Source organism: Equus asinus, chromosome 12, assembly GCF_041296235.1.
Source record: "Equus asinus isolate D_3611 breed Donkey chromosome 12, EquAss-T2T_v2, whole genome shotgun sequence".
Lineage (NCBI taxonomy): Eukaryota > Metazoa > Chordata > Mammalia > Perissodactyla > Equidae > Equus > Equus asinus.
This window is the reverse complement of record NC_091801.1, coordinates 65,847,709-65,860,339: the sequence shown is the minus strand read 5'-3', so window position 1 is coordinate 65,860,339 and position 12,631 is coordinate 65,847,709. Positions and strand designations below refer to the sequence as shown.

The 12,631-nt window shown below is 40.3% G+C and overlaps 2 protein-coding genes across 2 annotated transcripts in view; both read right to left on the bottom strand.

Annotated features, from left to right (window-relative positions):
• MTBP (MDM2 binding protein) overlaps positions 1-12,631 on the bottom strand; it is an 85,457-nt gene that overhangs the window by 1,469 nt on the left and 71,357 nt on the right. Inside the window, exons 18-20 of the mRNA XM_014855295.3 lie at positions 8,495-8,761; positions 6,767-7,016; positions 6,063-6,176 (exon numbers count right to left, since the gene is read on the bottom strand). Of these exons, the coding sequence (XP_014710781.1) occupies positions 6,063-6,176; positions 6,767-7,016; positions 8,495-8,761 (631 nt within the window). The remainder of the gene's footprint in view (positions 1-6,062; positions 6,177-6,766; positions 7,017-8,494; positions 8,762-12,631) is intronic.
• LOC106840122 (ubiquitin carboxyl-terminal hydrolase 10-like) lies at positions 1,207-3,886 on the bottom strand. Its single transcript, XM_070480953.1, is given in 2 exon segments — positions 1,207-3,737; positions 3,838-3,886. Coding segments are annotated over 2 exon segments (2,439 nt in total). The 3' UTR covers positions 1,207-1,347.

The following is a 12,631-nucleotide window of genomic DNA, read 5'->3' as shown; positions in this document are numbered from 1 at the left end:
TTTTAAAAAGCAGTCCTTTGCTGCACCTCCACATTACGCTCCATTGAGGCAGCCACTTTCAATGCTTTTAGCTGTTTCTCTTATTTATATCTTCATGTTTCTAGATAATATGCTTATACTGTTACTTTGTGATTTGACAATTTGAGACTGACTCGTGTTATCAGTTATAACCGTTGTGGATTCAGGTCTCTGAATCCTTCCACCTCCTTTTCCTTCTCTCAACAACAGTTGCACTCCAGTTTTTGATTAGTAAAGAGTCACTGTTTGTATTATCATATCTAGGTAAATATAGCTCAATCCTGAGCTAAGGTTTTATAGCTATGATTTCTCTTTCATCTAATGTTTGGTTTATCTTAAGTTTGCTTAGTTTTCCACGTATATAATTCTGGGTCCCCCCTACCCCACAAATGCTGTAAAAGATTGATTAAATGCACAACAAAGTTTTTTCAAAGACTCAGACATACTGGATAATCTCTCACTTCAGGTTTTTTTTTTTTTTTTACCAACTTTGTGATTTTTATTGATGGGCGACAACTTTATACTCCTAGATGTCACTAAACTGTGTACAATTAGAGACGCAGCGCTAGAGAAGAGCAGACAGCGGAATTACACAGAGACTCAAGGAGAGACCAACCTTCATTATTTTGCCCATTTGTCATTATGTGTTCACACACAGAAGCATGAAAGCAATTTGAAATCTTTTAACGGCAATAAAGTTACAATCACCCATCTATGTGACTAACATCTTAACTCCAAATATTTGATCTGTAATGTGCACGTAAGCAATTTATCATCGCACAATTATTAAAATGTATTTTTCCTGTTAGGAACCAGCAACTTATTTTTTGTGTTTATTTTTCTTTTGAAGTAAGAACTATTTCCTCTCTGATAACTGGCTCATTTTTACTGTTTATCAAAAACTAAAGGGTGGGGAAGGAAAGTGTGATGGATTAAAAAATTTATTTTTTAAGGAAAGATAAAATTCATTTTCACAAATTTACAAGTGTCGTTGCTGGTGCAGGATTTATTCTACTAACCAATTAGACTGGGAATCAAATGCAAATTTCCCCCTCTTACTTAGGAATCAGCATTATTTCAGAAATATGGGTTTTTGTGTATTTCCTCAAATCAACCGACAGTCTGTTTCGACCGAGTGATTTTGATTTGGAAGTTAGCAGTCAACACAAACTATGTTGCGCACAAGCCCCCAGGCGTCTCCTTTCCATTCTAGCCCATTTTTGCAAAAGGGAGAAAGTTTCTCTCTAAAGAGCCACTAAAGAGAGGGAGGAAGTCAGTGAGAGTCGGTGTTCTAGAAGCAGGCGTCGGGCACACAGAGCACACAGGCGGTCACAGCAGGTCCACGCGGTGGTAGTACAGGAGGCAGGCTGTGCGGTCAGCAGTGGGCTTCACCACCTGGTACTGGTTAACCACTTTGACCATCTGGTCGTCGATGCGCAGCCAGCCATTCAGGCCGATCTGGAAGACGTCTGTGGTGTAGTGGCCGCCAGTCGCGCTGCTGCCGTGGTGGTAGACCACCGCAAACAGCCTGTAGGTTCTGTGGCATTTCAAATTCTTATTTTTAACTCCTGGAGAAAGCAGCTCTTTACTGATTTCCAAGTCCACAGGGTATTCGATGTTTTTGACAAGCTTCTGACAGCCACCAGTCTTCTCGTGAACAAAGCGCTTCAGGTGGAGCACGAGAACAGGAGGGAGCTTTTCCAGAGTCACTCTCCGACTGATCTCGACCTCTTGCTTGGTTTTTGTGGTATAACCTTGGACTGATTCTCTCGCCACCAAGCTTTCCAATGCATCCTGGACTGTCCGTATCTTGTCAGACTGGATATCCAACTGCAACGTGAAAAATGGCTGCAAAGTGGCAGATTCTTTTGAACTTTGCTGGTAAACCACAGACCAGATGTGTCCACCAAAAATGCTGGTGATTGGGGTCTGAACAAAATCGGCCTGGCGAGTGACTTAAGTCTTATTTCTGGGGCCCACTTGTTCCCACTCGTCCTCACTTCCTTCATTGGGTTCTTCCTGCTCATCTTCGTTCACTGAGTGGCTTTTGGGTCCATTGGAAATAGTAAGTTTTTCATTACTCGGTGAAAGAAGTTTCTTTAGGTTCAACATCTCCTCGTGAAGTCCGTTCAGAATGAAGCCTAAGTACTCCTTAGCATCTTCCTGTCGGCCCTTTTCAGACAACCTCGACTTGATGACAGTCAGGAGTCTATAAATATGCATGGGTTCAAAGGTAGCTCCAGGGCGGATATCTCTCACAATTTTATCCCCAAGAGCTTGTCTGGGTTTTAGAGGTACTGGCATATTAGTAAACTCATTCATTAGCCGGACAAAGCTGTCTATCATGGGTGTCGACGTACAAGGCCTCTGCACTTTTGAGTACAGAGGAATGAACTTCATCAGGTGGCACATCAGAGGGCAGGCTACCAGGGCCTGCAGCGTAGCGTTAATGTAGCACCAGTTTCCTTTATTGATCAGCCCACGGGGTTGCAATGACACTGGTTTATGTATTAGGGTTACATTCTCCAGTAACTCTGCAATCTTTATGGCTACAGGATCCTCTGAAACTGGAACAAGCCCTTCCTTGACTTCGGCCTGCTTTTCAGAGACCAGGGGAGACGTGGCAGGAGGGGAATACTTATCTTCCACAGAAGCCACAGGCAAGGAGGAAGAGGGCTTAGAATCATGAAAAAGACTGGCCCATGACTTAGCAGGCTGACTGGCGGGAGCAGCGCCCATGGCCGAGGCCAGGGCGTCACCAGGAGGGGAAGCACCCTCGGCTTTAGCAGGGTCCGAGTCCGGGCTTTCCACAGCGTACAACTCCACCCCATTGGCAGCTGTGCCCTCACCCAAGGATTCAAGTATTTGTCCATTAGCAACTCCAAGATTTTCAGTAGTATCAGTCCCAATGTAAGGCTGAGCCACAGCTGTCCTCAACAGGCTGTCCCTGCCAGCCTCTGCAGGGAGGCAGGACTGTTCCAAGTCAGCCCCGGGGCAGCCCTCAGACTGCCCTGCAGTCCAGGCATCGTTGTCGAGGGCTCCAGGGAAAGAACCACCAGGCACAGTGTCACTGACAAAGTCCGTGGAGTCCTGAGGGCTGCTACAAGTCCTGGGCGTCCCCAACCGGGGCACATCGCCCATCGACTCTGCTTCCTCTGTGCCTAAGTTGTTCGGGACTGCTGGATTGGCATGGCCGTTGACCAGGGCTTCTGCGGAAACGCTGCCCTCACCGCCATCTTTCAAGTAACTGTAATACCCAGGTGGACGTTTCTTCTTCTTTTTACACTCCCTTTGTCCAAGACCACCGGAGACGCTGTCATTTTCCAACACTTCCACCTCCAGGTTAGAGCTGCCATCCAGAGCAAGGGCAGAGCCTGGGTCCGGGCAGTCAGTGGAGCTGTAGTTCGCTTCTTTATCCCAGTCGTCAGGGGTCTTGGTGGAAGCTGTGCAACTAAGAATAAATTCGGGGGCCTGAGGATTCAATGTGCTCGAAATACTGTAGTTGGGCATTCTCGGCAAAGCGCCATTGGATTCAATTACTTCATTCACACCAAACTCAATTCTCTGATATTCTTGTCCATCAGGCAGGTCATCTGCAGCCTGCACGCCACACAGCACTGTCCCATTGTATGGAGGAAGCTCAACTGAACAGCGAGGGGCCACAAAGAACTGATTGAATTCGTCAGGGCTAAAATCTCCAAAAATATACTTTCTGCTGACTCATGTCATTACCTCCTTTTCAGTTTTCTCTGCCATACATACTGCGGGCTGCGGAGGGCCATGGCGGCCCGTTTCAATGAGCCTCGGCGCTCGTCCGACTCCTCACGCTGCTTCCCCCGCCGCCGCCGCCATCTTCTCGCCCGCACATACACACTCCTGTTTTTTGTTTTTTTGAGGAAGATTAGCCCTGAGCTAACATCTGCCACCAATCCTCCTCTTTTTGCTGAGGAAGACTGGCCCTGAGCTAACATTCCTGCCCATCTCCCTCTACTTTCCATGTGGGACGCCTGCAACAATGTGACAAGCAGTGCGCAGCTCCACACTAGGATCCAAACCAGCGAACCCTGGGCTGCAGAAGCAGAACGTGCGAACTTAACCACTGCGCCACCGGGCTGGCCCCTGTGGGTTTTTTTAAAATTGTATTTAACCTGGAGATCCTTCTCCCACTGCCTGCTCCAGTTTGGTCCAATTGCTCCCCAGGCCTGGTCCTGTTAGGACCTGTCTTCCCCAGTCTAGGTTCGCTTTTGTTTTATTTCTTGATTTCGTCCCTTGTCCTGCTGAACTTCATCTTCTTGCAAATTCTTCAAAAGGGTACATGAATGACAAATTTCTTTAGCCCTTCCATGCCTGAAAGGATCTTGATGGAATCCTCACACCTGATTGAATTCTAGCCTGGGTATAAAGCACTAGGTAAATCCCTTTCCCTCAGAAGCTGAAGATACTTTTCTGCTGTCTTCTAGCGTACACTGGAGAAGTCCACTGCCACTCTGATTCTTGATTCTTTATACGTAAACTACTTTCTCTCCTGGGAAGCTTTTAGGAAACATTCTCTCTATCCCAGGCGGTGTGAAATTCCACAGTGACGTGGCTTGCTATAGAACTGTCCATTCAGCAGGCGGGACAAGCTGTGTGTCCTTCCAGCAGAAGGCTTGTGTCCATCAGTTCTCGAAAATTTTCTGTTAACGTTTCTGACAATTTTCTCTCCTCTAGTCTCCATTTTTGAAACTCCTACTTTCAGCATATTGGATCTTCTGGATTAATCCTCCCATATTCTTATCATGCATTTAATTTTTGATTGACTTTTATCATATTTCTAATTTCAAGGAGCTTTCACGTTCTATACATTTTCTGGAAACCGTATTCTGTTCTAGTTTTAAGGATGCAATCATCTGAGAGAATTCTAGTTTTTATGAAGTTTGCTTCAGGCTTCTACTCCTTCAGAGTTCCTTCACTCCCTTATGTTTTGGTGTCTCTTGTGTTAGAAGCTTTTCGCAAAAATCTGCTAATCCTTGGCTGTCCAGTCACATTTAAAAATCGGATACTAAAAATCTTAGTGGAAGCTCTGTCTGTGCACAGGCTGTTCACTGGTGGCATTACAAGGTAGGGTGATAAGGGGGCCAGTTGGCCTTTTCACTGTGGCTTCCAATTCTTTTTTCTCCAGAGACTATTTCCTGCACTATCAGAGAGGTGGGAGGAAAGAATTATGTGTAATATACTTGTAGTTAACATTGTGGGAGAAGGACAGACATGCAGAGCAAGTTGAGGGTTCCCCAGTTCACTGTGTAGGTCTTTATTTTCCACCTGGCACCTTGCCCCTGCTTTCCATGACAGCTGGTATCTCCCAATCCTGAGCACCTCAGAGAGTTTAATTGGTTTGCTTCTCACTGGTATTCCACTAGGCAGGCATTTAGGTTGTAACTTCCATGTGCTTTTTCTTGTTCAACAATGTACATTTCTACATTATTTTTCTTTCCTCTTTTCTTGGTTTTTGTACGTTAATACTGTCTTTCTTGAGAGATTTTAGAAAGGAGGGGAACTGCATGTGGTCATTCTCTAATTTTAACCAGAAACCCACATATAATTGTGATTCAAGTCAGAAACTCTTACGGCTCGAGATAATCTAACATCATCTAAGTTTTAGAAAACTGTCACATGATAGGCTGCTCTGTCCAATGTTTTACAACTAGCTGATAATGGATCCAAAATCAGAAACTGAGTGTTTTGATAGGCAGTCCAGCATCCTTTTCACTCTATACTAAAATTACTAATTAAACATGTTTTGAAGTTTATTATCAACTTAAGTCAAAGACCTGTTAGAGAAATACTGAAGATACCAGTAAAAATATAGTTTTCTATATATGAGGACTAAAATCAAATGAATAAAATATAAAACATTTTAGCTTCAATTTGTCTCTATTTAAAAAAAAATCTGGCAACAAGTTCTAAGCTATCAGTATAAGAATACTCACTAAACATTATTTTGTGTCAAACAGGAGCATTAGCATATGACCTCACTTTTGCCATTCGTAGAGAAGACACTGTACCTTTAGATAGAACTTGGAGATCTCAAAGAGACGCTGGCTGCAGGCGGTGAAACATTCATGAGCCTCAGTAATACTGTGCTTCTTCAGGGTTTCAGTAACTACTTCTTTCAATACCTTGAATAGAACATAACATATGACTAATATTTTTTGGAAAAGGTACAAACATATTATTGCAGCTTTAGAGTTCAATTTTGTGAATTACACAATCATGTAGCAACGTTAAAGACAGATAAGCTCATTAAGACAAAACAATTGAGAAGAGATCTGTAACACTTACAGGGTCACATGTGTCACAGGATAGTATCTGTTAGCAAGAAATGACTGGAGTATCTTAAGAGGAATTCAAATCATGAGTTCTGCATTGAAATCTGAATGTACAAGTTACACACAGCAGGGATATATACGTATTTCATTTTGTTATGGAAAATTTCAAACAACAAAAATTAGAGAGAAATTTTATAACAAATCCCTATCTTGATATATCTATCAACCAGCTTCAACTAGGATCAATTTGTGGCTAATTTTGGTTCATTTATACCTCTGCCTGCTTTCCTATTATCCTTCTGGTACAGGGTTATTTTAAAGTAAATTACAGATACCACTTCGTTTCATTTATAAAATTTTTAGACACACATTTTATAATACATCAAATAAAGGAATTTCTTCCCATGTAGAACTAAGAGAGATAGGAAATAAGTCTTTACCCGTGTATGTTTCTGTGATCTTGATTCCTTAGTTTGTCTTAATGTTTTTGATTCATGCACCTTTTTTTGACCTGAACTGGCCTTTGTGGTGATTTTTGGAGTTTCACTGCCAAGAACTGGAACAGATGGACAAGTCATAGATATTGATCTCTCTGCCCGCGGCTTTCTGGATGTCACTGCACGATGGTGATGATTAGAAATGCCACTCGTCTGAGAAAGAAGAGAATCTGAACTTTCAGATTTCACAAGTCTATTGTGGGGAAAAATATCCGAAACAGAGAGTAAGTGAATCAACAGTGAGGCCCATTTTCTGTCCTAAATGTTATAACTCTATCCACTGACATATAAACCCAAAAAAAGCAACCAAAATGTCTTGCTACTACTGCCTTAAATAAGCAAACGACACCGTATTATGCAGTCGCTCTCTGAATTCTTCAAACGAGTGACTTGAACATAGAAGGCAATGAGCAACAAACCAGAATTTCAGCTCATCGGCAAAGCAACGAGCAGTGTTACTGTTGCCCGCCCCCTCAATTCACCATGTCTCACGTAAGTCAGCTCTGGCACGCCAGGCGGTGTTCTTTATAGAGTCAATATTCATCTGTTAAATACTTACACTCAAGACAATTTTGATGAAGAAACGTGTACTTATCGCACCTAAGCACCTGCCTGTGCAAACTAAGTAACAGAGTTAAATACCAGTAAAACTATAAAGTTGGCTCCTGTTTCAATCTTTCTAAAATGTTTACATTTCCTTTTACAACATAGGGGCTGATATCCTTCTATTCTGCTAGCCCACAAGCCACAGTGCACTTTCTTTTCTGGAACACATATCTTTTTATCAGTCTCAAGTCAGAAATAAGAAATAATGTTACAAAATACAGTATCCTGAATGTTAACGGATTTTCTTTTTAGCTTTATCAGGTGCAAAAAGTATCGTGAATTTGTAAAGTCCTCATGAAAATAATTTGGCCATTCCATATCAGGGACATAGTATTCTAATATTTTTAATTATTTAGAAAAAGATCTGAAAGTTTCACTTTAACATATTTCATATTTTTTGAAAGGTTTAAATCCCATAAGAATTTAAGGCTTGCTTTAGACGCCAAAGACCTAAATTTGACGAAGGCTCTAAAAATACATAAATTTAATAGAAATTAGAGTGTTTATTTCATAAAGTTCTAATTTCTATTTAAGTATTTGGGCATTTTATTTAGCTAGTAAAAAAAAAGGAATCCAGAAAAGTTTCATATAGCCTATTATTATGTAGGCTTTAAAACTGTATTTTATATGAAACGAGTGGTTTCAAAATGGTGCCTTGCAGAACCCCTCGTTTAAGGGGCCAAGGCAGGTAGAAAGCAGTGAGAGGAGGGAAGGAAGAGCCAACAGAACTGCCGTCCCAAACCCCCGCAGCAGCTCACCTGCTTCATCCACTGGGTAAGATCTCCAGTGTTCCATGGCTTAAAAATTTACAATCCATTGTGCTAATAGACTGTATATTAGCATATGAAGCAAGAAACAGGGTGTTTTTTCTAAATCATTTCTTTTTACAACTTAAAAGCATAATCAACCGTTCACAATAAAAACAAAATCCTGGTATGAAGGAATTAATCTAAAATCTGTGCAGAAAGCAACTTAAAAACATGAAAGACTAATATGAAAAAAAATTACCCTAGGGACTAAAGCACTTTTTGTCAAGATACTATGTTTATGCGCCTCATATGTCACCTTTTTTTGGGATAAAGGCAATTCAGATCTTTTGATCTCCTTTTCAACCGGGATGCTTCGGTCCGGAGTTCACTTTGCAGAGCTTCTCCATCAGGGACGCTTCCCGGCTCTGACAAAACCGCAGGCGAGGGGAGGGGGCTCAGCACGGTAGGTACTGGAACACTCTCCCTGGTGCAGGTAGTTTGCGTTTCATAACGAATAAGACGAGACTGCAGTTCAGAAAATCCCCCATCTCTTTCTAAGGCTTTTCGGTCATCCAAGCAGTATCTAAACAAGAGAAAGATCATTAAAATCAAAGCCTCCACAACAGCAATGGGCTTTCCCCTGCCAATTAGGAAAGAGCAAAACATTTACTTAAAAAGTTCTTACTTAACTTCCTAATAATTGTTGGAAGGTTGAGTGAATGACTGACATCCCTCACAAGTTCAGTTTTTTCTAGCTTGCTGGATGACATGGCCAAAGATTAAAAAATTCAAAGTACAATCTGATTCCTCTTTGACTGTTTCTGGGCAACAGATTAAGTTAATCCTCTGCCTTATTTTCAAAATAATATAGTTGCTGTTTTAATACTTTTTAAATCTCTACCAACCTCTGACTCCTCGGCATGGTTGATATCTAACAACATGAAATGCTGATTTCTGTTAGAAAGGGCAAGTTTATTTTCAACACAAAGATTAAAAGGGCATAAGGCTGTCCTAAACTGGCTCACCAAACACAGCTCAGAACATTTTGAATTTTCTCTTTGAAACTCACTTCCCATCTTATTGACTGATTGACAGGCTTTCCTTCAAACACTTCGGCTGGCTCTGTGCATCTGTTTCTAGGTAAATCTGATTTGAGGAGTCAATGAGATGTTAACTCAGTGAATGTTTCTGGACTTAAGGAAACCCCATGTTGTTAAGCACAACAAATGAGCATATCAGGAAAACTACCTATGAGATGTGTGACCTTAAAAAACTTCACTTTCTCCCCTTCTACAGCTGCATCAAGGAAACACAAATGGTTTCACATACGTGATGGCAGGACTATAAAAATTAAACCCCTTCTCTGTTATCTGTCCTCTTCACTTGTAAAATTCTAAGAGGCTCCCTAAAATCAGACCTTTGGGTCCATAAGCTGTTAGTTCAACTCCCAGGGGCCGTATCATTACTCTAACGTCTGATTGCCTACGGAGGTTTTAAGAGCTTCCTCCTTCCCGGGTGACACGTACACATTTGATTTCTAACAGTACAGACCAGGGAGCCAGACTCCTGGGATTTAAATCTGCTCCACCACTGATCAGCTGTGTGAACTTGTCCCAATAACTTAACTTTATCTAAGCTTCTGTTGCTTCATCTGCAAAATGAGATTTATAGCAGTTGTGTCAAAGAGCTACTGTGAGGATTTCTTGAACGGGTACATATAACCACTTAGAACCAGCGCCTGCAACATGCAAGTAAAATATCATCATGATCCTCATCATCATCACCATCATCATCATCAGTAGGTTTATTTTCTACCACAGTGAATGTTATAGTATGCTGATAATACGTAGCATAGCAAGGATTTAGATCCAGACTGGTGACTTCAGAGCTTGACTTTAACCAGTTTAGATACTATCTCTTACGTAAGGTGTGAGCATCATCTTACTCAGGGATCAAGCCATGCCTGAACATTAGAATTATCTGAAGAGATTTTATGAAACACTACACCTGGTCTACATGCCCAGAGTTTCTGATTTAATTGGTGTGGGGTGGTACTCAGTCCAGACATTTTTTTGAAAGCTGTCTATGCAATGCTAAAGCACAGCTAGGACTGAAAAGATCTCTGATCTAACCTAACAGTTTAATTTAACAGGGGAGAAAACTGAGTTCCAAAATCAGAATGCTAACTGGTGGCAGAAGAGAGACTCGAACCTACGTCTCTCAATTCTCTGTCTAATATTCTTTCCCTAGTCTGTTGTTTAATAAAGTACATTTCATTAAAAATTAGCAGCAATTTTAAGGATTACTGATGAGTCCTATTTCTACCCCGGGCAACTGATAGAACCTAGAATAAAATTCAGAACTATGAATGTTAAGAAAGGTCCTAGGCAAGATGCAATGTAATGCCTGATTAGCCTACAGGAAATTTTTGAGAGAAAAGATGTATATTTTGACTCCAAATGAAGATTTTTTTCTACTCTAAGATTCTGATTCTAAGATGCAGATTTTTTCCTTCTAGTTTTAGCACCTCCTGATCACAGCTGTTCATAATGTCATCCCTTCAACTGAATTATGTGCACTGTGCATGTTGGCTTTAACTGCCATTTAAAATGTCTTCAAAATGATTATACTATGATTTGGAATTGAAACCAGAAGTTACTTTACAAATAAAGGAACAGAAACAGAGCAGCAGGGTGTACATTTGACGTTAGTGAAGTCAATATTCATTGTTGGATGAACGACTACAGGGCCATATTTTCCTGCAAAACGATAATCAAATGCTTTATGCATCCAAAGAAAAGAAATATCTATAAGAAGATGAAGCTATTTCTGTTTTGTAAATACAAAATAGGCAAGATATTGCCTATCACACACCAAGTAACGCCAATGAAGGCAGGAGAAACTGCCAAATCTCTTGGAATAGATGAAAGAAATCTCAAAGTAACAAGAGGCTGGTGTGACTGACCAATTTGCACAGTTTGACAGCAGAATTCAATTTGTTGTTAAAGAAACAGTGCATCTTGCGATCAATGGTATCTTATACTCCAGGATATGATAGATAAGTGAAAAAACAACCAACCTGGTGAAATATATTTCACTTTGCCTTAAGAAACATTGATTTGCACTTGAGTAGTTTATCTATTTTTTCCAAATATTCCTTATGGCAGAGTAGAGGAATTGCTCATGGATTCTAAAGGCTTCCAGCAACACAGGAAGAGGGAACTCTCCTTGCAGTTTCATATTTACCTTAAAACTTCACTTGAATTTTGTTTCTACTCCACAATCTATGTTTAACATAAAGAGGCGCCCACACTATGCATCCAAATCTTCTTGAAAAAAGCATGCTTCTGGGTTCACCGTGCGCACCTCCTACAACTTCCTTAGCTCAGTCTCAATGCCCCCAGGTTAACGAGCATAAATTCATAGCACAGAAAACTGAGTCACCGCCACATCTGTTTACCTGTTTACGGGGGTAGGTAGGTAGTACAGGAGAAGAGAACTATTTCTTTATAATGAATCAGAATCTCGTAACAGCGTATGGGTATAAAACAATAAATTAAGTTCTGTGTAGATTTAGGCCCAGCAAGAAATAGTGCTCAAATAACTCAATTTAATGTTTTGATAAATGATCATGAAGAACATATCCTTTACAAATTCTATAAATTTATATGTAACACTAAAATTGGTCTAAAGTAAACTGAAAGCAACAGAACAAAAAAGTATGGAGCTGAGACTCAGAATGACCAAAACAACATCATTTTGGGAAAAATAATAAAAAATATGGTTCTATGATAGATACTTCAGTCATGAGTTAAAAGGAGTTATAGCTTATTTCATTCAAATCAGTGCTTCAATGAGTTTGCAGGGCTGACGAGGAGAAAAACACATGTTTCATGGGGTCAATATTTTGGCCATGTAGCAAAGAAAATGTTAATATTAGTACATTTTCTCAGTAGAATACACTATCGTTGATCATAATAATATAAATACTGTCTACTGGTTTCACTTTTCAGATTTAAGTTATATGCAAAATACCTTAAAATGCCATTATTCTACTAACTGATGAGGAGGGCCCTAAAACTCTTATCAAACAAAATGAGGGAGATATTGCTTTATAGCTGGTGGAATAAGAAATAGAAGGTAGATATATGATTTGAAAACATGCAAATAAACAGTAGGAAACTCAAAGAGTGAAGAAGGGGAACCAAGTTCTTATATTGCATAGAGGAGATTCAATAATATTTTATATAGATTTATCAATATATATTAATAGAAGGATATCCTTTAGAACAAGAGGGGTGACCACCAGAGAAATTAAAATCACACAAATAAAACACTTTTTTCTAAAAACCACAATTGGAGGGAGGAAATAGTAAGAAAACGAATTGTTGGTTTTTATTATAACCTTTTCTGTAATGTTTAATTTCTAGGGGTGTTTTTGGTTTTTTTTTTT